The sequence below is a fragment of the Melospiza georgiana genome, chromosome 8 (assembly GCF_028018845.1).
Source record: "Melospiza georgiana isolate bMelGeo1 chromosome 8, bMelGeo1.pri, whole genome shotgun sequence".
Lineage (NCBI taxonomy): Eukaryota > Metazoa > Chordata > Aves > Passeriformes > Passerellidae > Melospiza > Melospiza georgiana.
Window position 1 is genome coordinate 34,834,499 of NC_080437.1, and position 26,610 is coordinate 34,861,108.

General features: G+C 46.6%; 1 protein-coding gene across 1 annotated transcript in view; it reads right to left on the reverse strand.

The window, feature by feature from the left end:
• ADAM12 (ADAM metallopeptidase domain 12) overlaps positions 1-13,695 on the reverse strand; it is a 185,856-nt gene extending 172,161 nt beyond the window's left edge. Inside the window, exon 1 of the mRNA XM_058029711.1 lies at positions 13,566-13,695. Coding sequence (XP_057885694.1) covers positions 13,566-13,695 — 130 coding nt within the window. The remainder of the gene's footprint in view (positions 1-13,565) is intronic.
• Between the last annotated feature and the right edge of the window lie 12,915 nt (positions 13,696-26,610).

Sequence of the window (26,610 nt, forward strand, 5' to 3'; positions counted from 1 at the left end):
ACAATCTTCCACAGTGCATTCCACTTGTACACAAACACAGGCACAGCAAATGAGATAAGGATTTTGATCATTCTCTTCTCTCATTGCTTCTCTCAGGTTCAGAGAATGTGAATCCCACACCTACACACTAAGAGAGGAGGACCAAGTCTTGTCCTTCAAGATGGAAGTGAACTTAGGAACTTTAGGAAATTATGGAAGTGAAACAGGGTAAGTTCAGGGAAGTTTATGGAAGTGAAACAGGGTAAGAATTGGAAGCTGCCCACAAACACAGCACCCACAACCAGGCAAGGGAAGGATTTTACCACAGTTCAGTAAGAAAATATATTAAGATCAGTTTATATTTTTATCAGCAACCTTTACTCAAGAGTCCTCCTGAAATCCAGTGCTCAGAGGTGGGATGTGACTGCACAGAGGAATACTACAAAGAACACAATGACTTGCAGGCTGGAACAAAGGGTTAAACCCAGGAGGGTTGTACCCTTAGGGATCATTAGGATTTCTGCTCTAACCACTGCTCCTCAAAGCAGGTGACACCAGAATGACCCGCCCATGGTACTGGGAATACCACTGACAATGCTGCATCAAAAGAGGTGTTTGCAGGGAGCACCAGGAATCCAGGGTAATCCTGAGAGCTGGTGGGAGAAGCACTTCTGGAGTGCTGGGGGCATTTCTCCTCACCTGCACTCACAAAAGATGAATTGAGCCTGGAGCTGGTGGCTTGGAAAGGCTGCCAGGGAGAGCAGGGAAGTGGAAAGTCTGAATTACAAGAAGGGAACTAGAAGAATTATTTTACATAATGTAGAAAACCAGAGGTGACAGGACCCCTGATTGTCCCTTAGCTCTCTATGCCTTTTGGTATTTATCTTGCCAGTGCTGATACATTTAGAGATGGCAGGAGTATAAAGTGCCTACACATAAAGTGAGATAGGATTCCAGTCTAGAATTGCACAGAGGATCACATCCAGCCCTTGTCCATCAAGGAAAGCAAAAAGAAAAGAAAAAACAACTTGCTTTAAATGGAAATTGTCAACATTAGGGGTCAGATCACATCATGCCAAAGGAAGTGTCAATTATCCAACTCTGTGGCCAAGGTTTGGGGATGTGTGATTCCAGTCCTCTGTTTCACTCCACCTTCCAGCAAAAGCCAAAACTTTACCCAAGCTAAACATTATCCAGGCACAGGCCTTGCTGAAACCACCTAAAACGGTGCCTGTTGTGCCTGAGACAGGAAAAACAAATTGGTACTTCATAAAATCACAGAATTGCAAAGTGGTTTGGGTTGGAAGGGACCATAAAGCTCAGCCCATTCCATCCCTGCCATGGACAGGGAACCTTCCACTGCCCCAGGCTGCTCCAACCTGGCCTTGGACACTTCCAGGGATGGGAATCCACAACCTCCCTGGGCACTAATAAAAAAAAAAAAAAACCACAAAATGTAAATATATCTCATAATAAATGTGCAAATGCTAGAAAATAAACCAGTACCAGATTTCCAGTGCATAATGGTTAAACAAAGCCAGCCTTGAGACTTGTACGGGGTCAAAGAAGCAACAGCTTAAATTTTACATCAAAATTTTGATGTAATTTTACATCCACCAGCTGAGGACACAGACACCCTCTCAAAAGAAAGGACAAAAATCACCACATTGATAAGGTGCTTCCCATTATCCCACTTCCAGCACTTCCACAGCCTCATCAAAGGCAGCACAACACCAGACTCTGCCCTCCTTTATTTATAAGCACAAAAGCCTGGGCAAGATTTGACTGTGCATAAGTAAAGCTCTTATCTCTTAAGTTTTTATTAGTTCAAAATCATGAATTATCTTCCCAGCTAACCTTTGCTCCTCTAAGGGGTACATTGATTATTTCTACAAAACCCAGGAAAATTAGTCCTTTCATGGCCTGCTTGGAAAATAAGACTTAAAAAAAAAAAAGGAGAAACTGCACACAAAGTTTTACTTGTTTTCTCCCTTCTCCCAAACTCCCAAACCCAAGACCTCAGGCATTTAAGCACAAGTAACCCTTGGAAAGCAAATAATTCCATGGATCTTCTTGAGCTGGAATTTTGCCTTTTTCTCACACTGCAAAAATTACAACTCGTGTACAAAAATTTTTCAAACATGAGAAGTCAGCAAAGGTCTTTGATGAGCCTGAGAGGAGGCAGCAGCAAGATGACTCCATGCATTTCTGAATTTAATTTTCTGTTCTTTTGGCTTCCAGTGGAAAAAGAGCCTGTCTCCAGCCTGATGGGTCTGTGCAGATGAAGCTCTGCAGCATCCCCAGGCAGCTCCAGGATGAGGAATGGAGGGTTGAGATTCCCTGATCCCCATTAACTGAACAGCATTACAAACACGGCTTTCAATATTTGGGGTTTATAATTCTCAGATCTACCTCCTGTCATCACTTGCTCACGCACAGTTACTCCTTTCCTGAATCTGATTCTGCTGATGAAATAATCAGTGACAGGGAACAGCCCTCTGCCCCCTCCCCCATGAAATCCCATAAAATGCCTGGAATATGTCATGTGTTCAACATCTCAATGTGGACACGGCAGGGGAAGCTGAAATTTGGAGGTGACTTTGCTGCTCTGCTCCACCAAACTCTCTGTGGTCAGTGTCACTGCCCCAGCAGCTGAACAAACTGATGACACAGAGAAAGACAAAAAATAGAGAATTGGGGGATAAGAAAAGAAAAACTGAAATGTTCCTTGTGGGACATACCCCCTAAGCAGTTGGATCATCTTAATCTTCAAGCTTCTGTAATACAACTGTTGGAAGGCTCCAAGTCTGAGCACAATAAAGTGCTTTATTCAGGGAACCATATGACTCCATCAGTCATTCAAGCACATGTTTGGCACAGATTGAAAGTGAAAAGCATAGCTAAGGCAAATATTTCAAAACTGAACTTGTCTTCCTAACACACATGGTTTATATATTGGTGTAATATCTATATAACTTTTCAGTTCTCATCTAGAGTAATGTCATGGCTGAAGTACAAAACGATGGCTCTGCACCGGGCGTTCCTGAGCAGATAACACATGCCAAAAAGCCATTTAGTAGAAAATTAAAAGGGAGCTATCACACTTGACAGGTCCCAAAAAAAAAAAAAAAACAAACCTAAAAACCAAAAAAACAAAACCAAACAAAAAAATCCCCCAGCCAAACTAAAAAAAAACAAAACCAAAAACAACAAAACAAAAAAAACAAACCAAAAAAAACAAAAAAACCACAAAAAACCCCAAAACCAGCAAAAAAAAACCTGAAAAAACACCAAAACCCCCAAACAAACAAAAACCAACCTGCAACAAAAAAATCCACAATAATAATAATATTAAAAAAAAAAACACAAGGGAAAAAAAAAAAAAAAAAGAAACAAAACCACAGCAACCTATAAAAATAGCTTTGTTCCTTCTAATTCCTGAAAATCTATTTCTCCAATCAGGATGCTGCACCATCCCTCAGTGGAGAGCTGCAACAAAGCCTGGCCAGGGAGCTCCTTCCTCCTCGAGTGCCTGAGATGTGTCTGCCCTGTTTGCAGATGAAATATTGCTCATCACAGAGCAACTCCTGCTGATGCAAATGCGATTAAAGCAATCTGGGCAGAGCACAGTGTGATTAAAGCCTAAGTAATGGCAGAAGGATTTGGGCCCTCATTATACAAAATACATATTGAAATGCAGTCAAGGAGAGAAGCCAGTATATCTCAATATCCTCCCTGTTCTCCAGAACAGAATGTGACAAGTGGAGTTGGGAGAACAACATTTGCCATTGACTGCAGGAGGGGGCAGGGAGCCTGCAGAACGTTTCAAATAACCCAAACCCAGCTTTATGATGTGTACAGAATATGTACAGGGATATATTTGGGAAACAGCTGTCCAGCCTCATTTGGGATGCTGTTATGTTTGACTGAGGAATTACTATTCAGGACCAGTCCAAAGACAGAGTTGTCTTTTTTTTTCTTTTTCTTTTTTTTTTTTCCCTAGAAGAGAACATTTCAAAATAGAGAGAAATAAAGCAGTGAAGCCCTGCAGGAAAGGGCATTCCAGCACAGTGGGTCATGGGGAGGATTGAGAGGTTCCCCCCATGGAAGAGCTCAGGGCTGGGAGTTCACAGAAGAGGGCAAGCCAGAAATGCAAGATTCCAACCCAAAGGAGCTTTGGAAAGTCCATGACACAGCAGCTTAGGAGAACTTCTGTCCTCCTGCTGCAAATCCTCTTTTCCAAGCCCTGATCCACACCATATCAATTGGCCCAACCGTTCCCCCTTGTACAAACAGGCAGGACAGGGCTCATGAAGGATGAAAATCCTCAAGGGTTGCACAGTGCCTTTCCCACAGGTATTCCTAGGCTCCTAGAGTGAAAGATGGGGCATCTCAACACTGGGACACGTCTGCTTGTTCCTGAATTGCTGCTTCTTCCCCAAAGAGCCCCACAGATCTTTGGTTTTGATTATGAACTCAGCCTTGCACCCTTCTGTACCAGCCAAAAACACTTACTGAGGCAGAGAAATAATAACCTGTGCTTTACAAGCATAAGGAATCCACCCAGCTCCAAGGGCAGAGAAAAAGGTACTAAATATATCTTCACTTCTCAGCAATGAGTCCACATAATTACGTGAAAATCCAGGTCCAGTGCTCCTCTCCAACTCCTCCCCTCCAAAGCCTCATGAAAGGCTACTTTCACTGAGTGAACTTCAAATTACTCTCCAAAATACAATTTCCTCCTGCTCTTTCAAAAGGTACAGTGCAATCCCTCTCTGCAGTGATTTACTAACCTGCCTCAGCGAGGGCAAGAAATCCTCACACAGTGAGATGAGGGATGTTCCTGGCTGTCTACAACCTGCACAGAAAGGAATCCTCACACAGTGAAATCAGGGATGTTCTTGGATGTGTACAACCTGCAAGGGCAAGAAATCCTCACACAGTGAGATGAGGGATGTTCCTGGCTGTGTACAACCTGCACAGAAAGGAATCCTCACACAGTGAAATGAGGGATGTTCCTGGCTGTGTACAACCTGCACAGAAAGGAATCCTCACACAGTGAGATGAGGGATGTTCCTGGCTGTGTACAACCTGCACAGAAAGGAATCCTCACACAATGAAATCAGGGATGTTCCTGGCTGTGTACAACCTGCACAGAAAGGAATCCTCACACAGTGAAATCAGGGATGTTCCTGGCTGTGTACAACCTGCAAGGGCAAGAAATCCTCACACAGTGAAATGAGGGATGTTCCTGGCTACGTACAACCAGCACAGAAAGGAATCCTCACACAGTGAAATGAGGGATGTTCCTGGCTGTGTACAACCTGCACAGAAAGGAATCCTCACACAGTGAAATCAGGGATGTTCCTGGCTGTGTACAACCTGCACAGAAAGGAATCCTCACACAGTGAAATCAGGGATGTCCCTGGCTGTGTACAACCTGCACAGAAAGGAATCCTCACACAGTGAAATGAGGGATGTTCCTGGCTGTGTACAACCTGCACAGAAAAGCACCAAGGAGTGGGAGCTGGAGCTGTGCTCCTCACAGGCACAGAGCATTGTAGCATTCATATTGTCTGGAAAATCCCTTCACCCAGGATTTTGCTCCTGGGAAGCTTAGAAACCTCAGAGAAAAAGGAAAACAATATTATCTGATTTGCTTCTCCTGTGTTGTGCTCATGTGGAATGTGTTTGGAGATTGTTTACCCACAGGTGATTGTTTCATTGGTTTCATGTGAATTGTTTTGACTTGTTGGCCAATCAGGGCTAAGCTGTGTCAGGACTCTGGAAAGAGTCACAAGTTTTCATTATTATCTTTTTAGCCTTCTGTCTGTATGCTTTCTGTATTCTTTAGTATAGTTTAGAACAGCATTCTTTAATATAATATAGTATATATAAAATAATATAAAATTAGCCTTCTAAGAACATGGAGTCAGATTCATCATTCCTTCCTCTTCTGCGGACCCTGCAAACACAACAGATCATTCCTTCAGACTTCTCTGGGAAACGCAGCACACCCAGCTGGGGTGAGCAGGCAGGGGATGTGATTTGTAGTTCTTACCCAAGCCTAGAAAAGGAGCTGCTGGGCTGAGGATTTTATATCCAGGAGTTTATGTCCATCAGGAATTTATATCCATCAGGAGTTCCTGTTTGGGCGGGCAATACCTGATCCTCACATCACACAACAGCAGGCAGAGGAAAATGAGCTGCACCTGCTCCAGCACAAGCCGTCACTGAATCTCTCTTCTGGTTTTTAAAACATGAATGAAAAGATAACCTGGAGTTAGTTAATGTTCTTGAAGCCACCTCTGCTGCTCAGAATTACGAGTGTGACCTTGCAGAAAGTGTCTCCGTGAGCCCTGGGTCGCTCTCTAACTCCTGACTTTCACACATTCCTCCAGCATATGAGATACAGGAGCAAAGAATATTTATTTTTATGGCTTCTTCAGGGCAGGATATCTCCCCAGATCACTACAACAGCTCTGCTCATCGGCTCTGGTGCTGCAGAAAGGATTTGAAATGCCAGCACAGGACATGAGCACCAGGCTGTACAAAGGAGTCAGGTCCATAGAGGGGAAGGAATTTATCCCAAAAGGGTGTCAAGCATAGAAACAAGGAACACACAGCATGCAGAGCAAATAGCTTCTTCTTCCTAAAGTGTCAAGATTTAAACTAAAAGAGGAGAGATTCAGATTGGCTCTCAGAAGGAACTTCCTCTCTGTGAGGGTGGAGAAGGGCTGGGATGGAATTCCCAGAGCAGCTGTGGCTGCCCCTGGATCCCTGGCAGTGCCCAAGGCCAGGCTGGACATTGGGACACCCTGGGACAGTGGGAGGTGTCCCTGCCATGGCAGGGGTGGCACTGGGTGGCATTTAAGGTCCCTTCCAACCCAAACCATTCTGGGATTTCTTCTGCAATGATCCCATATTTCACCTTGGTGTTCACCCAAAGAGTGTCTGTGCCTTACTCAGGAGGCAAGAGATGAAGAATTAAATCCTCATTCTTTTGGGGTGCTCACCTCACGCACCAATGCCCACATCAAAATGCAGGAGCAGATTTTAACCTGGAGATCCTTTAGTGATCTTCAGCTCCAAAAGGAACACAGCTGAGGAGCTGTGCCCATCCCTGGTGCTCCAGAGGGATCCAGTGAATTTATCCCCAACTCCCTCTATCATCACAGTGCTCTCAGTGGCAGAAAAGGAATGGAATATAAACTTCAATAATATGGACCGAATTATCCTCCTCACATCTCCTAACTGTTGAAGTAGCAGGGGATCTCCAGCACAGGCCATCACTGCATCAGTGCTGCTGGATAAAATCTGCTTGTGCTCAGCTCCAGGCCTGAGCAGGCCCATATGATCCCTTTACTAAATGACAAAGTCCAGATATTGTAATTTTTAAATTTTTTTTGCATCACTATAGCAAAACAATCCCATAAATACTTGAATTTGTTGAAGTTTGTATCTTCATGTATTCTTTCAGAGGTAAGCAGTCACACATGAGGTTTATCTTTCAGCTGCTTGCAGGATTAGAACACATTTGAAAAAAGAAGAAAACAGCAAACTTTCACCATTGTCAGAGGAAGGTTTTTCACTTAATGCATATGATATATACCATTAAACTAAATTCCCATGGGCTGACACAGTTCCTCTTAAAAAAATACTCCAAAATAAATGAGTAAAAGATACTTTTGTGCCAAATTCTGCATCCAGCTTTTTCTGCCTTGATGTGCATTATCCAGCATGGCTAACAGGCCATGACACATTTCACTTCTTGCCTTATTACATCATAGATTTGGGACAAGAAAGAATTTGTTCTCCTAATCACTGCTTTTAGCAAGCTGACCTTGTGAAAGGACAATTTCCTGCCTCCAAACTCTTGCTTATCCTAGCTCCAGGTCACGGAAAGCAGCAAAGTCATTTGTATGGGGTGTAAAGTATTAGTGGAACAACCTGAAGGGATTAAACAGATTAATTTCTGATTAGATTATGCAGTTCAAGTCACTTGATACCAACTTAGTCTCAAAATCCAGCCTGAACCCTAAAAAGAGAAGGGTCAATATGCTGGAGCAGGGCTTTGCTAAGAAACAATCCCTTCTCTCAGTTAGTGGGGTGGCAAAAAGATAAAAATTGAATACATTAGAAGCACTTTGCTCTGTGTTAAGCAGAAACAAAAGGGATTGAGCTCTCGGACTGCACTGCCCTATGAGGAATCAACTGCTGCCCTCAAACTGTGGGGTTTTAATTTACTGGCTCATAGATCTGCCCTGGAGACTGAGCAGGACCTAAGAGAAGCCTCTGCAGGTGTGATGTGGGGATGGAGCACTCCAGGACTGTGCAGATGATGTGCTTTGGTCCCGGGAGGAATCTGAGGTGCTGCTTGAAATACAAGTGCAAAGTGCAGGCAGTGGGGAGAGAGAGATCCAGGGCGAGGCGCAGTGAAACGTGAGGGGTTGTAGAGGAAGGAAAGTCACCAGAAAAAGGGATTAAATATCAAAATCCCTGCAATATGGGCAGCCTGGCATGCTAAGCAGGATGGGATGGTGTGAGGCAGAGCTGGGGACAGCCTGCTGGCGTGGCAGGGCCTGGCTGGACGACCTGACAGCATTCCAGATTTCCAAACACCTTAAAAATGTCCATTCCTGCATTATTGCAGCTCTCACAGCACAAGTGAGGAGAAACCCACCCCAAGAGCCCAGCAAGGCAGCTCAGGGCTCACCCTTCACTCTGCCACAGCACAAAGGGAGGCTCGGGAACACAAAATCCCAGAGCCCAGCTGGACTCCTTGGCCAGGCTGCCCTGGCAGTGCCAGATCTCTGGAAGCAGCAGGGATACACTGTCAGGAGGAGGAGACGTGAGGTGTGGAGAAGGCTGGGGGAGGAACAAATAAACCTTCACATGATGTGGAAACCCAGGGCACCACAGGGAATATTTCTGGGTCTGCTCTGGGGTGCCCTGACCCCCAGGGAGCACTGGCTCTGACCCTCATCCATGGGGAGAAAGTTTCCCAGACTTCAAGATAGACTGGAATCCACAAAATAGAAATAGATTACAGATTACATAGAAAAATAGATTATAGAGAGTAGTGCAGGTGTATCATTGGGTGAGAAATTGAGGGTTTGGGATTTTTAGTATCTTGTGGATGGCAGCAAGATGGAGGGCACAGGGTGCTGTCCTGGGTTTCTTCTTCACGCTTCTTCTTCCTTCTCCTCCATGGGTTTGGGTGGCATTTTGTAACTGGGCAGAAAATTCCCCACTGGGGGCTCTGTGGGATCAGTTATTGGCTTAAAAGGGAAAATAATCCAGGTGTCAGCTCTTAATTGGATAGTTTAGTCTTAAAAGACCTTGTACCCAGAGATTGCTGGCCATTTTGTGCCTTCTAATGAAAAGCTGCAGAACTCACAGCAGTGAGACTGTTTTACTGATAAGAAATAATAAACACCTGAGTCTGAACATGGACTGCCCTCTCAAGTGCCTTCAATCCAGGCCCAGAGAAACCCAAGGACTGGAACCACCACAACATGAGTTAAGCCTTTTTTAGAACAGAATTTCACGATCATGGGTGGTGAGTGAGGGCCTTGGTGGGAATAACAGATAAATAGCTATCTTCAGTGGGATAAACAGATAAACACAGCCCTGGGCTGCTGCAGTCACCCTCAGGCCATCAGAGAAATCCCCCAGGATGCAAAACCACCCAAAACACAGCCACGAGTTCAAGGATGCTCTTTGTATCTGGATCAGGACCTTTCCAAAAATCCCAAGCACAGCAAGAGATGCTCCCTCCCTCCCTCCCTTCCTTCCCCAAGGCAGCAGCAGTGAAGAACCTGTCAGCTCCCCAGAGAGCTGGAGGTGAAGGATGCAAACACTGCTGCAGAGTGGCAGTAAAATTCCTGTGCTGGGGGATTTGGCATGGATCTCTGGAGCCCCATGGCCAGGGACAGCTCATGCCAGGCTGTCTGAAGGGGACGATCACCAGACAAAGAGGAGGTGATTATACACACACCAGAAATATCTGCCACAAATGCTGGAGCAGTTTGAGAGAAGAAAGGATTTATAAATGAGCTCTGAAACACAGAGGGTGATGGAGAAATCAGGTTTAGAGCGCAAGACAAAGCAACATTTTTTCTCCTGCAGTTTATTTCCATTAAAACCAAGGAAGCTGCAATCAGTAGCAAATTAACACCTAGACAAAAGTGATTTCAACTGAAGGTAAGGAATTTTGGGTTGCAGTTTTAGGATTTGCATTTTTTCATGCCCAGACAAGCTGTGGATCTTCTATCCCTGGGAGTGTCCAAGGCCAGGCTGGACAGGACTTGGAGCCACCTGGGATGGTGGAAAGTGTCCTGCCCATGGCAGGGGGTGGAATAAAATGGTTTTTAAGGTACCTTCCAACCCAAACCATTCTGTCATTCTAAGAGTAATTTTTTTTCCTGTTTTTTTCCCAGCTAACACACAATATTTAAAAGAAATTTAAAAGTTTGTGGACATACACACAATCTCTAATTTGGACTTTATCCACAGCATCACTTTGTCTGCCCTACAGGAATAGGACAGCCTTGAGCACAAAAACCTTGTACAGGTGTAGATTTTGAGGTATTTGACTGACACTGGAAGATCAGATCTTATCCTTCATATCCCACTCCACAAGGGCAACAAAGCTAATTTGGCCTGGTTGAGTTTCCCTTTTTGTCCATGAGGTCCTTTAAGCAGAAACCCTGCACAAGACCGAAAACTAAGAGGGCAAGGTAAAACCACCAAAAAATGGAAAGAAAACATACTAAAAGCAAGCAACAAGGCTACTTTGAAGTTGTCTATCCCACAACCTGATAATTTCTGTTTAACAACAGAGCTGTCGCTCAGGCAGACACCCATTATTGCCACATTTAAAACGCAGTTCTGGAGGCATATCATAACTCCAACTTGTCTTAATCACTAAGCAGGAGTTTATGTAAAAATCAGGATGTCCTGCAGGGCTCCAGAACACCCAGTGAGAGCCATTCCAGCCCAGCCAGGAGCCCCTGGTGTCACTGGGAGTGCCTGGAACTTTCAGCACCTCCATGCCCAAGAAAGCAGCACAAGCTCTGGCAGGGCTGAAGCTGTGCTCTGCTTCCACAGGAAAAAAAAAGTGGAATTAATTAAGGCAGGGGATGCTCACTGAATATTCTGGGTGGAAAAAAACAAATTACAGACATAGTATGGAAAGCAGAGCAGCAGGAAGATACAAGAAGGCAAATCCAAGGGCCAACAACTACCACAGCTGCCCAAATGTAGACACCTAAAACCCATAAAGACACCTAAAGACAGCATGGAGATGAGCAGCCGGCACAAACTTTACACAGAGCTTAAATCACGGGTGTGAGTGTAACCTTAGAGCTTCACTTGGCTCGGAGGGAATTCTGAGCACCAGGAACCGGATTTCCACCCCCTCTTCCCCTGCTGCTCACTCCTCTGTGCGCCAGGGCCAAGTCACCCACACTTTGCCCACTTGGTGTTGCAGGGACAAACACTTTGAAGTATTTTACCTCAGATTTTCCCAACTGCAAGTGAACTTCCACACCATGGAGGGGCTGGCCAGCCAGTTCCATACTCAGAGAAAGGAGCCATGCTCCCACCCAGACCAACCCTCCCTTTCCCCACAAAAAGGGAACAGCCCCAGGGCATCTATTTCCCTTCATTTGCAGGGAATTTCTGCAGCATTTACCCCAAACCCACTGATTTGGTGCAAATACAAATGCTGGCAAAAGGAAATCAAGACCCCTCTCAAAGGCAGAGCTTCAACTCCTGTTAATCCCTTAAGATAAATTGCAGGTGCTTGATCAAAGGCAGCACCTTGTCCTTTTCCCCCCTGGGATTTCCATGTGCTAAACTATCTTCCCATCTTTTCTCTTAGCAAGTTCAGAGGCAAAGTCCCAGTGAAAGTCGTTGTCAATACGTTTGAAGATAAGCAAATATTTGCAAAGCTTCAAGTTACAATGGGAAAAAAAAAAAAAAAAAAAAACCAACAAAAAAAGCCCAAACACAGGAGTTTGTAGTAACACTCAGGGACACGGGCACCCCTCGGTGCTGTTCAATACATTCACAGAGGAGAATCTCTTTTCCTCTCTCACATAAATATGCAGTCAGCTGCTGCTTAGCAAACACGAGAGGACCTGGGCGCTCTGAGGATTGCAGAATAAACCCCAAACTTGCTGTAGGGAGAGACAATCCCCTCCTAGGCTGTTCCCATCCATACAACAGGGACAGCACAGCGCTCCGCAGCTCAATCCCCGCCTGGAGCTCACTTTGAATGAACACAGCGGCGGCGAGAAAACTTTTACCCAGCCAGGACGCTTTTACCATCACTATTTGGCTTTTCCGCGCAATTTTCCCCAGCTGGAAACAGAGCCCGAACTCTGACAAGACTCCCAGAGCTCTGAATGCAGCCCTGGGGGCTGTTCGGAGGGGATGCGAGGGAGGAGAATTTCCAACACCCCCTAAACCCTCTCTGCCCGGGACCCCCGAATGAACATAACCGGGGGACGGATCCCCGGGATGGGATCGGCGGGGATGGGGGTGCAGAGGAGGGAGCAACAGGTTTGGGGGTGCAGAGAAGGGAGCAGCAGCTTTGGGGGTGCCGGGGGATGGGGGTGTAGAGAAGGGAGCAGCAAGTTTAGGGGTGTCGGGGGATGCCACCCGGTGAATTTGGCGGTGCAGAAAAAGGGAGCAGCAAGTTTGGGGGTGCCGGGGAATGTGAGTGCAGAGAAAGGAGCAGCAGGTTTGGGGGTGCCAGGGGTGCAAAGAAAAGAGCAGCGCCTTCGGAAAGGTTTGGGGGTGCCGGGGCATGACACCCGGTGGATTTGGGGGTGCAAAGAAAGGAGCAGCAAGTTTGGGGGTGCCGGGGAATGGGGACAGAGAAGGGGCAGGAGGTTTGGGGTTGGCAGGGGATGGGGGTGCAAAGAAAAGAGCAGCACCTTTGGAAAGGTTTGGGGGTGCACTGGAACAGAATCCGGCGGGTTTGGGGGTGCAGAGAAGGGAGCAGAAGGTTTGGGGGTGCCAGGGGATGGGGGTGCAAAGAAGGCAGCAGCAGGTTTAGGGGTGCTGGGGCATGACACCTGGTGAATTTGGGGGTGCAAAGAAAAGGAGCAGCAAGTTTGGGGTTGCGGAGAAGGGAGCAGCAAGTTTGGAGCTGCAGAAAAGGGAGCAGCAAGTTTGGGGGTGCCGGGGGATGGGAGTGCCGAGAGAGGAGCAGCAGGTTTGGGGGCGCCGGGGGATGGCACCCGGCGGGTTCGGGGGTGCAGAGAAAGGAGCAGCAGGTTTGGGGGTGCCATGGTGGGTCTGTGGGTGCAAAGAAAGGAGCAGCAGGTTTGGGGGTGCCATGGCGGGTCTGGGGGTGCCGGGGGCTCGCAGAGCGGAGTTTTCCGGGGAATCTCCGCGGAGCCGCCCTCAGGAGCGGGAGCTCCGCGCTCCGCGTGTGCCCGGCCGGGACCTCCCGCCCCATGCCCGCAGCGGGGCGGGGGGAGCGGCGCTCCGAACCCATCTCCCTGCCGCTCGTCCGGTTAAAATGGAGCGGGATCCTGTCGGGGGAAGCCCCGGGGCTGTGTGTGACTTACCGCGGGGCGATGCGGAGAGCGGGCGGCCCGGGCCCAGCAGCAGCAGCAGCAGCGGCAGCAGCGCGGGGAGCCGGGCCCGGGGCAGCGCACGGGGGGAGCGCGGCTGCGCTGCCTGGAGGCGCTTTGACATCGCAGCCCAGACTGAGGGAGACAAACTTTCATCAGCTGGGGCTGGAGAGCAGCCCCATAATATACAGTTACCGAGAGGAGCGAGCTGGGACTCAGGATGTGAGAGATTTCCTGCATGCAGTTAACTCCAAAACCCCTCCTGCTCCTGCCTCAGCTGCTGATGAGCTGGGCTCGGCTGCTTAAGGGGAAAAGAAAAATAGAGGAGTTGGGATTTTTTTTCTTTCTTCTTTATTTTTTTTCTCCCTTATTCAAATAGGTTTGTGTCGGTTATTTCGTATTTTTTTGTTGTTGTTGCTTTGGCAAGGACCAAACTTAACCCTGTGCCCCTGGAACATCTGAGCCCCTCCACAGGGTCCCAGCCTGAGGGGCTCTGGAGTCCCCCCTCATCCCTGACTTTTCCCTTTTTTCTTTTTTTTTTCCTGCCTGCCGCCTCTGGAAAATCATCTGTGTACATTACAGCTCAGGGGTTATTTATTGGTTTCATAATTATTTCAGACTTGTTTCTGGTGTTGGTTCTTATTTTATATTGTGGGGGTTTTAAAAGAAGGGAAAAAAAAAAAAAGAAAACAAACAACAAAACACACCCACAGAGTTGCCAGATGCATTTTTTAAAATCTCCCTCATTCAAATTATTATTACTGACTGTCTGGGAGAATAACCAAATACAGATTATCTACTCCTTAATGTACCACCAAAACACATGTAATGCCCACATGTTGCTGTGGAGGAGCAGAAAAAAAATAATCCAATCCTGAAGATTCTCACAGACTTTTATTGTGCTGTTTTTAGCTTTAATTTACTAAAACTCTTCCCAAATCTCACAGTTTGGATGTTGATACTGAGTTCTGCAGCTTGGCTCCATGTTCCCTGTGTATGAAACAGTTGGCAGAAGTGTTCTGAGATGTGTCTGTAGGCCAGCAGGCACAAGAGCCATGCAATCCCACTGAAAAATGGTGTTTGGAAAGCACAGATTTGGGGCTGTTCTGGAGCAGAGGATGCTGATTATTCCCAGTGATCCAGACTGTACTTTTCAGCAGCTCTGGGGATAAATGAGCCAGAAATTCCAGGGGTACAACAAGTTCTGTGGCTCCCTAACTGGAGCCTGGGATGGTGCCCTGGCAGCATCACTGAGCCATCCAGGGCTAACTGTGGTAATGCCAGGTCAGCCCAGCACAAACTAACCTGGAAAAGGGCTGGGATCATGGACAATGTGCACAGAGGGCTCTCATCAGCTGCTGTGCTTCACACTTGAAAAGCACATTTCACCTCTTACCCTTCTGCCCAAACCAGACCCATGGACTCACCTCAGGTTGCTCTCAAATTTGGATTTTGTCTACACTTATGTCTCACCTCACATTTTCCTCATTGTGAGCATCCCCTCTCCTTGGGAGCAGTCAGGGATGAGCCTGTGTGTAACTTTAAGTAGCCAAATGCTGCATTTTCCCTGCTCAGCCATTATCAATTTCAGTTTAACAGCTACACTCAGCGACGTTTCATCCCTCAAATATAAACTAATGAACTGCATCAACTCTCTCATTAAGGACATATGTGCTCCACACAGAACATTGGTTAAAAAACATTAAAATTCAAACAGAAGACTCCTTTGTGGAAGGCCACCATTAAAGCCATGTAGACATCTTTAGTCTTTGAAGGTACTTTTCCCATTAAAATGAAAAAAAATCAGTTGAAGGGAGCTAAAGATTTCTAAATAGGGTTTTGGTAACCCCACAAGGCTTTTCTTAACTGTGGTAGTACTTTTATCTGAGTAACAATATTTGCTAGCAGAGAATGTGGAGCCAATTATATCTTGGTCATTCATTAGCATGAATCAAGTAGATAGTATCAGATTTTCTCCTCCTCCCCCCAAAAGGATTTGTTGCCTTTTACCATTTTGATTTTATGGACTTGAAGTTGATAAATCAATAATTTATCACAAAAGATAAGTCACAAATATTCTATTAACAACATCCATGTAGGAATGCTACTGAATTACAGCTGCTACTGGAGAATAACACAATTTCACCTCAGTTTTGAAATTCTCTTGGAAATAAAAGGCCCTCCAGGCACAGGGCAGGTAATGGGAAGTGTCCCTGCTTCACTGGGATGGGCAGGGAGAGGCCAGGCCTGGCCTGTTAATTCCTCATGTCAGAACACCTCCCAAACCAGTTTTACAAGGCTTGGTTTATCCACCTCAGACAAACAAGGCCAAGTTTCCCAGCAGGAAATGAAAATTGCATCCAGGTTGTGTGGCTGGTTCAAAGGGGGCCACAGTCCTGATTGTCCAGGTTATTCCCATGGGCCATGGATCTCCATCCATCCATCCATCCATCCATCCATCCATCCATCCATCCATCCATCCATCATCCATCCATCCATCCATCCATCCATCCATCATCCATCCATCATCCATCCATCCATCCATCCATCCATCCATCCATCCATCCATCATCCATCCATCCATCCATCCATCATCCATCCATCATCCATCCATCCATCCCTCCATCCATCCATCCATCCATCCATCCATCCATCCATCCATCCATCCATCATCCATCCATCCATCCATCATCCATCCATCCATCATCCATCCATCATCCATCCATCATCCATCCATCCATCCCTCCATCCATCCATCCATCCATCCATCATCCATCCATCCATCCATCCATCCATCCATCCATCCATCCATCCATCCATCCATCCATCCAAGCTTTGTTCTTCAGCACTGTTGGGGGAAGAGAAATGGAGGGATGGAGCTGTGGAGGTGTCTCGCTGCTTTTGGGGTTGTTTTTACCTTTCTGGCTTTCACGATTACTTTTTTCCATCCATCCATCATCCATCCATCCATCATCCATCCATCCATCCATCCATCCATCCATCCATCCATCCATCCATCCATCCATCCATCCATCCAAGCTTTGTTCTTCAGCACTCTCAGGGGTCTCCAGCACCTCCGTGCTTGGAGGTGTGTGCAGGAACATCTCAGGGTCACCTGTGGCTGGGGAATGTCCAAGGAATGAAGTGACAAGGTGACAAGGATCTCCCAGATTTGCCAGGGGCACCTCTGGACTGCACAGCGCTCACTTCCCCAGGAGAGCTTTGGAAACATGCCACAGACATATTTTATGAACAAATCCTTTTGCTAGGATCTTTTCTCCTGAGAAGATGGGAGGCATCAGGAACAAAATGTAAACATTGATTATCTGCTGCTGTGGAATGCAACAGGTGCATCTGGGATTGGTCTCATGGGGTTGTTTCTAATTAATGGCCAATCACAGTCCAGCTGTCTTGGACTCTGGTCAGTCACAAGATTTTATTATCATTCCATTCCTTTCTATTGCTTGCTAGCCTTCTGATGAAATCCTTTCTTCTATTCTTTTAGTGTGGTTTTAATATAATATCTATCATAAAATAATAAATCAGCCTCCTGAAGCATGGAGTCAGATCCTCGTCTCTGCCCTCATCCTGGGACCCCTGCAAACACCACCACAGAAACACTTGACAGGCATTTCTGAGGCAGAGAAGTGAGAACTGGGGATGCTTGCAGGAGTGTGCCCTGCATTCATCACCAGTGTTGTCATTCCATGGCCAGGACCCTCCAGCCTCCCCCTGCCCTGTCACCGTGCCACTGTCACAGGTCACAGACCGACTCTCAGCTTGCATTGAGGTGTGGAAATAAACTGATGTAAAGGGCACTTGTGATTTGAAACCATGAATATTTGACTGTGTGACAACACAGGCGGGGCCTCTGCTCATCAAATTAGGGATTCATGAGGAGCTTTAGTTCGCTTGGCACTGGAAAGGTCAGTCCAGAGAGGAAAGGAGCAGCATGGAATAACTTACCTGGAAACAAGCTTAACACACAGACACCAGCAAGGAGGAGGATGCACCAAGGGAAACATGAATTTCCATTAGTTTCCCCTCAGTTAAAGCAGTTTTGAGAAGGAATTAGTGACTGATGGAGACAACAGGGAAAAAATAAGGAGTGGAGGGAGAATAGATTAAGTGTAAATAAATCCTTCAGGCTATGATAATGTGATGCTTTGGTAACATGAGCTCCAAGGCAATGTAAATAATTAATATTAATTGTCAGATGGGTTATGGTATGCTGTGTGGTGTGTGAGGAAAGGAAAAGGAGGAAAAAGAAAAATGGTGGAAAAGGAAAGCTGTCTGCTGCAGGATTTGCATCCCTCTGCTACAGCCAGAGTTAAATGAAGAGAGGTTAAGCCACTTCAGAGAGCTGAACAATTTCAAGATAAGAGGTTCAGCTGGGCAGAAAGCACCTCTGTAACACTGCTCTCACATCTTCCCAGATCAGCTGTGATCCCCTCTTGGATATCCAGGAAACCTCACTGTAATCACAGCATTGAGCAGTGTCCAGATTTTTTTTTTTTATTATTCCCCTATGTGCCAAAATGCATGAGGACTTGTCTGGGCTTAGCTACAGGGATCTACAGTTTTGGGGCCTCCAGGCTAAAGTTTTTCCTTCTCAGAATAAACAAAACAAAACAAAAAAGCTTTTCCCTTTGAAATCTGTGTGTCCCCCGGCCAGCTGCTGAGACTTTGTGTCTCCAGTCCTCCCTCACTTCATTAACTCTCTGCACAATCAAGATCCTGCTGAATTGTGACTGCAGTGGCAGATTACAGTCCTCTATAATTACCAGGCATAGATAGAGCATAATTCAGCCTGACCTTTAGCCACAGAGCTCTGCTCTGCTCTGCAGACCTCGGTCCCAGCCTCCAGACATGGAGCAGCATCACCAGGGCTGAGCTCTGACATCAAACCCTGGCTGTAAATCCTGCTTGCTGCACATGCCTGAGGGATGGATCCTGTGGATTTCCCAGTCTCCAAGGACAGGTTTCCACCCTCTGTGCATGCCTTGAGGAGCTGCTGAGCTGCCCTGGGCAGCACAATGAGTCTGCAGCACGCTGGGACATCCAGGATATGCAATGCAAGATCAGCAATCTCACTGTTCTCTTACCCAAAAATTCATCCCTGCCTTCCCCTCCTTGGTTATGATTTTTCCTTCCTGTCCTGAAGGTCCCACAATATTGGATCCATCTGGAATTTCTGTCCCAAAACTGTGAGTTGGCCAATGCAGCTGGGAGCAAGAGGGAGCAGAGCTGGTTCCTCCCTGGCCACAAGGCCACGGTGCTCATCCAAAATAAAGGGTGAACAGCATCCCAGTGCCCAGCTGGGATCCAGCAGAGCTCAGGACAGGGACAGGCTTCTCCTGTGGCTGTCCCATCCCTGGCAGTGCCCAAGGCCAGGTTGGATAGGGCTTGGAGCATCCTGGAGTAGTGGAAGGTGTCCCTGCCATGGCAGGGGTGGCACTGGAGGATGTTCAGGGTCCCTTCCAACCCAAACCATTCTGGGATTTTCTGACTTTGAGAACCAAGGATTTACTCAGGTTTCTCCCTTGCTGCAGAAATAAAAAGGACACACTTATGAAGCTGGGATTTTGTGGAGCTGTTTGGAGGAACAGGGTCTTTTGTAGAGAGCCTTGAAGTGCTATGGCAAATCAACAGAATGTAACATCCAGTTAAACACTGAAACTGAGTTTTCCTTTTAACAGAGAAAACAACTAAACCAACTCCTACCTTGTCTGAGTGACAAAGCACTGTAACATTAAATTCAAGCATAAACAAAACTGACAAAGCCATCCTGAATTTCTTGGTGCATTTAATGAATGAGAGGCAGGATTCTCAGTCTGTCTCAGGGATAAAACACAGTCAGACAGAGCAAACCCCTTCCATTCAGCATTGCTTGTACCTGGAGGAAGGACAGCAGGGCTGGTGCTGAGTGCCACGGGCCCACCACATTCCCCTTCTCCTGCTGTCCCTGCCCAGCTTGTCCTGCTGCTCCACGGGCAGTGGAATTTTGGAAAGCAGCTCCTTTTCTCCAGCAGGGCAGGGGAGTGAGCTGTGCTTTAGTGCTGATTGAGCTCCTCGTGGGGAGGCTGCACAGAGCCCGGTGCAGGCGGCTGTCACGGGGCCAGGGGTGAAAAAGCCAAGAGGAGCTCAGGGAAGAGCAAACAAAGAAATCCACCCCTGCTAGGATCCAGGACCTCAACAGCAACAACAGCAAACCCGACATTCTTCAGCAGTTCAAGCACAAAGCCCCAAAGCTCACACATTCTCCTCCTGCTGCACAAACCCTGGGTCAGAGCACGGAGCTCTCTGTGAGCACAGACACCACCAGCACCCTGCACCCCAAAACCCCCAAACCCCACAGCCCCAACACCCCAGGGATGTGGGCTCAGGGTGTGAATCCATCAGAGTGTCCAAAGGAGAGCCATGAAGGTGGGGAAGGGATCGGAGGGGCCAAAGGAGGAACATCTGGGTTTGCGCAGCTGGAGGAGAACTCGTGGGGTCTGCAGCTCCAGGCTGGGATGGGAACAGGACCAGGGAAGGGCTGGAGCTGGGCTGGGGGTTTAAATTGGGGATCAGGGGAAGGTTCTTGCCCAGAGAATGCTGACTCTCCTCCCCAGGGAATGGCACAGCCCCGAGGCTGCCACAGCTCCAGGAGAGTTTGGACATCATTCCCAGAGTGGGGTTGTTGGAGTGATCACTGAGCTGGACTCGATGATCCCTGTGGGACCCTTCCAACTTGGCATTTTCTGTGATTCCCTGGTTCCCAGCTTTACCCATCACCATTTGCCTCTTCCAGCCTTCCTCCAGGAAAAGGAAAAAACCCCATAAGCTGAACGTTGCTCTGGTTTAGTACCACACGAGCAAACACCTTCATAAAACCCAAACAAGTCAGCAAACACACAATCTTTGGGATGTCTGCACAGCCCTAAACCTCTATGGGGAAAAAACCACCATTTTAGGCTTTGCCACAAATTTCAGTACCGAGAAGTGAAGATTTTCCACCAAGATCTTTGTATCGAATAGGACATTCCTGACAATAGTTCAGGAAGGTGTCCTGTGCTGAAATCCCTTTAAATCCAACAAATAACCCATTAAATATGTGAGGGGGTTTGGGGTTTTTTTACTCCAGACTAGACAAAAAGTGCTTTGATCTGTTGCCTCAAATTTCACTGTCTCTCTGAAGACAAAAGAAAGAAAAAAAAGCCACAAATTTTACATGTCTCACAAGAGGACAGCATTCAACTCAGACTAAAAATTATGAAGTCGTATATTTTTAATATTCCTGTCTAGCCCTCTGCAAACCACAGAACAATGCAACATCCATCATCATAAAAGCTGGGGCAGTAAATTAGGAAGACAGCATATTTGGGGGCATTTTTTAAAGAAAAATAAATATTCCTAATGGGAAACTTGAGAGAAATCATTAAAAATTACTGTGGTATCCATCACAGGAGAATGAAATCAATTAGGTCTTAATCTCCTGTTATTTATGAAGGGAAGAATGAAACAGAGTTTCTTTATTACAGGCATTTTCTGTTAGGTTCTGTTGCACAACTTTGAGCCCCAAACACAGCAAAATCTTCTCAAAAGTAAAACAAATGGGAGTCAAATGTTGGTTTTGTAACAGTACTAATGGTGTACTAATGGTGTTAGGTAGAGCAGGCAGCCCATAATTATCCATCTTTCACACAGTTTAGCTTGGGCCATTACATAATCCCATTTAGAGCCCTCAGAGTTGTATTTTTTCACCTCATGACAAACCCCAGAATTAGAGATGTGCTCCCAGCAGCATTACAAATCCAGGTTTGGCAGCACTCAGTGGGGATTTGTTATTGATTCCTCTGGAATTCACTGGAACAGCATTGCCCACGGGGAACTCGTGTGGATGGGACATCCAAGCTCTGGGTTACTCCCCAAAAATTGGAAATCTACAGCAAATTCTGCCCCTGACAGCACTGAGGGCTGGGCAGGACAGGGCTGTCATTGGGGTTGTGGGGAGCAGGAGGTGGCACTTGGGGACGAGGCTCAGGGGTGGCTGCAGTGGCACTGCTGGGCTCAGAGCCTGGATGGCCTTAGAGGGATTTTCCAACCCCAATAATTCCAGGAACAGGGGGCTGGAGCCCCTTTCTCTGGCTGGGAGAGCTGGGGGGGCTCACCTGCAGGAGGATCCAGGGAAAACTAAAAACCTTCAGGGCCTGAAGGGGCTCCAGGAGAGCTGCAGAGGGACTGGGGACAAGGATGGAGGGACAGGACACAGGGAATGCTCCCACTGCCAGGGGGCAGGGCTGGATGGGAGATTGGGAATTGGGAATTGTTCCCTGGCAGGGTGTGAGGCCCTGGCACAGGTGCCCAGAGCAGCTGTGGCTGCCCCTGGATCCCTGGCAGTGCCCAAGGCCAGGCTGGGCATTGGGGCTGGAGCACCTGGGACAGTGGGAGGTGTCCCTGCCATGGCTGGGGTGGCACTGGATGGGTTTAAGGTCCCTTCCCACCCCACCCTGGGGTTTAACCAGAACATTGCTCTTTTCTCATCATTTCTGCCCCAAATCAAGGCAAAATCTGTCTCCAGCCCATTCCCCTGCCTCCTCCTGCAGTGACACAATTTCAGAGGACAACCCAGTTACAAAACCAGACTCTTGTCCTCAATCTGGTTTTTGTTTGACTCCCTGGCCACAGTTATATATCACAATGAATTAAATGACTGCTGAGGGACCTCCCTTCCAGACACCATTACCCGGCAATCAGAGAATTAGCCCACATTCAGACTGGACACAATTCCCCTGACCACCCTTTGGTCAGGATTTTTATTAATCCTCCCCACGCCATGGATACAAAGTGCTCACTTTAGGGCACAAAAAGTTCTGGAAAACCACAGAAATAGTAAATAGGAATGGATGTCTCTCCATTCAAGCACAACTGCAAGAGCCCATCAGATGGTGAAACAGCACATGGCCCAAGCAAAAAGCTGAAGATAAAGTTGTTTCCAAAAAGTTTTTTGCTATTTTATACCAATTTCTCAAGCCAGTTGCGGACTTGAAGTAACTCCAGAACCATGGAGCAGCCTCTCTGTGATAGGTGTTTGTACATTATAATTATGTATTAACTGATTTATTATATATTAACTGAAGCTATATATTAACTGAATCTAGTCATGGTAAGATACTGCAGAAAATAAAAGTATTTTAAACATTAAGTCTAAAAATACATCCTGTGACAATATTTTTTAAATATCCACCAAATTTCTGCAATTAAGAGCTCTTTTACATATTCCTATCCATGCAACACCATCCTCAAGCCGTTCATTGCACTGCTCCTATTTTATATCATTTTGTGTAACTCTGTGTACCATGAGAAAATTGGTGCAGTTTCTTCTCCTTTTTTCTTGTTCTTTTTACTTTTTCATCACTCTGCAGCTGGTAGGGAGATGATACACCTCATTATCTTATTCTGTGGGTCACCTAAGATGAGTATTAAGTCATTCTACCTCCCACAGTTTTGGTACAGAGCCAAGGAGAACTTGGAAAAGTAAAATTCCTGACCTAAAAAAAGGGAGGATGCTTTATGTTCTCAGCATAAAAATGATGTTTCATACAGACCCATGGAATGGTTTGGGTTGGGAGGGACCTTAAATCTTATCCAGTGTCACCCCTGCCATGGTAGGGACACCTCCCACTGTCCCAGGTGCTCCAGCCTGGCCTTGGGCACTGCCAGGGATCCAGGGGCAGCCACAGCTGTACCAATTCCTTCCTAATATCCATTACAAGCTTTTTCCAACAGTTTTCTCACAGCTAAACTGAAATTGCAAGAGATACAACCATAACTTCCCAGAACACCTCCAGCTTGGGAGAAAAGTCCCTTCCAGGACCCAACCTCATCTCCATGGGCAGAGGGGCAACACACAGTGAGCATCACAGGCTCCTCTCTCTCTGGTGAGGATTTTGGGCAAGGATTTTTGGGATTTTGGCATAAGGAGACACATATTTTAACCAAGTCTTAATAAATAGTTCCATGCATGCACTGTTCTCTTCCGCTAACAGTAAATTGGGTGCATTTTCTGTAGCTTCTTTCATTCTGATCTGGTTTTATGCTCAGGTAAATTTGCATTTCAGTTGAAATAAATGCCCTTTTATTCAAGGGGCTGCAGATGGGGCTGGGATTTCTCCAAGCCCCATTTCCTGGTGCTGACCTCTGCCAGGCCAGGGGGATCCCACAGGATCCGGCCACATCCCAAAGCAGCAACGAGCGACACAGGCCGCAGTCACAGTGCCTGGAGAAATGTGACCCTGGGGGGCTCCAGTAGGGACAAGTGGCCTCTCAGAGCTCCTGGGGGGACAATCACCCACCCCTCGGAGCACACAGGCACTTCTGTCCCCGCACTCAAAGGGACAAACACCCCTGCACATGAGGCAAGCTGCGTTTGCAGCCCTGGAGCTCTCGCTGTGTCAGGGAATGCTTTCCTCTGCACAGGGCTGCCAGGAACTTTATCCCTGCTTTTGTGTGTTGTTTTCCTTGTAAATCAGGATTTCTGTCCCAGAAAACATTGCACTAACGTGACCAGTCCCAGATATCCAACAGTAAAACCCTCCAAAGTCCTACCCAGACATTCTCCTCATCCCTCAGAGCAGCTGAGTAAACTCCAAGATGTAACTAATGGCTTGCATACACATACACAGGAAAATATTTGGGTTTAAATAAATCCCCAGAACACTGGAACCCTCAGTCCTTTACATCACAATGACTTCCAGCCCTTGAGGAGGTTTTTCTGGCAGATGAGATTAATGATGGCAGCAAACAAACAAACACCATGTCCTGCACACCTCCGACACCCCATGTGGGCTCCATTTCCACTCCTGCAGGATTCCAGCCCTTTGTGCTTGGGAAGGACAATGCCAAGGCCATGTGCTGACAAGTCCACACAGGCTGTGTGCCTTAATGCCCCCAAACCCTCCCAAATCTCCCCCAAACCAGCATTGTTGGAAATCCTCACGTGTCCTTCCCGAAGGCTCAGCACCAACACCCACAGAACTTGAACTCAGTCTGCAAATTTCTCCAACAACAAGGAAAATTGCAGCTGGACAAGGGTGGGTGACCTCAAATTTTCCTGTTATCTGCTGACAAATTGGCCAAAGGGAGATCCCACCACTTTTCCCCTAACCCTGAACTTCCCAAAGCTGATGCCTCTTTGTCCAGGGCTATTCCTGGGTGGCTCCTGCTTTCCTGAAATGACATTTTCCTGCACAGTCCATTTTCTGTCACAATGAATGGATTGTAGAGCTGTAATGAATGCCAGAATTGTTTGCTGGATACATTACCAGATAACTTTTTTTCTTCTCAAGCCCAGAAAGAGAAATTAGGTTTACAACAGAGATAATTTTTGGTTTTCTGAAGGACAGGTTTTGTACCATGTAAAACATTCCCAGACAGTGATTTGCATCATGCATTTTCCTCACTAGCTTATTTGTACACAAGAAATTCCACCCCAGACTGCCACAGATTTGTCCTGCAGGTTTTAGCAATCACGTTTAGAGAGAATAAAAACATTTGGAAATAAAGCTTTTACAAACCCAGAGGATTTTTTTTCCCTTTGATTGATGCACTTGGCTTCATGCTGTGAGCCAGGGGAGGGGAGGATGCAGCAGGTGAATGTTGTACCCTGTCCTCAAGGAGGGAGAGGAAACCAGGTCAGTGGAGGTGTCATTCCCTGCTCCATGGGATCCATGATGGTGCCAGGGGGTGAAATCCCACCTGGAGCCTGTGCTGCTCTTCCCACATCATTCATTTCCTCACAAGGATCACCTGGCTGCCATGGTTCCCAAGGAGGATCAGCTCCTCTGCCTGATATTCCCAGCCAGAGAGTGGGAAGCATGTCAAATACACGTATTTATTTACATGCATTTACATATGGGCATGGAGTAGGGACATGCTGTGGATGGCAGATGAATGTTTCTCTCTCCTGAGTCCTCATTCTATGACTTTTGACTTCAGGAAAATGCAGCTTTGGTTCATTGTGGTGGTGTTCACAGCGGTCCCAGGATGAGTGAAGAGACGAGGATCTGATTCCATGTTTCAGAAGGCTGATTTATTATTTTATGATATATATTATATTAAAAGAAAATGATATATTAAAACTATACTAAAAGAATAGAAAAAAAGATTTCATCAGAAGGCTTGAAAGGAATAGAAGACTGAATAACAAAAGCTCCTGACTCTCAGAGAGTCCAAGCCAGCTGACTGTGATTGGCCATTAATTAGAAACAATCAACATGGACCAATCACAGATGCACCTGTTTCATTCCACAGTAGCAGATAATTATTGTTTTTCTTTTCCTCTGAGGTTTCTCAGCTTCTCAGGAGAAAAAATCCTGGCAAAAGGATTTTTCATAAAATATATCTGTGACAGTTCATCAAGTGACTATGTAAATGAATCCATCTCCCTGGAATTCCTGGGTATCCTGCAGGATAAATGCCTGATTGCCATGGAAAACATTCCCAATGAGGAAGATCCTGTCTCTTCCTCTCTGTCAGAGAAGAAGTGGGAAAGTTTTGGGGCTCCCTTCTGGTGTCACCCCTGACCTGGGAGTGATTATTTTGCTGTGTCCTCCATGGATACCAAACCCCAAATGTTTTCTCTCCATGCCAGAATATCTTGCTGTGGCTTTAGGGTGAGACTCCAGGCTGGCCTAAGGGCATCCACTAAAGCAGGGTGAAATGTAAATAACATTCTTCTACTTCCCAGATGTGCAGGAAATAATCACCTGAGGGTGCAGACCTGATGAACCAAAGCTGCATTTTCCTGAAGTCAAAAATCAGAATGTGAGGACTCAAGGGGGAGAAGTGTTCAGTTTCTACTGAAATAAAAGAGAATCTGGGCACTGATCCTGTAGGAAATGTCTCTGGCCATAGTGAGCTAGGACAGGATGAAAGCTTGGAAGAGAATCCTTCTTGGTGTCCCTTTGCTGAGCCTTGGTTTGGTTTCCAGTGCAGAATGACTTCCTTGGTTAAAAAGGTGTTTTTCAGGGAAAAGCTGGCAGGTCTTTCCTCACTG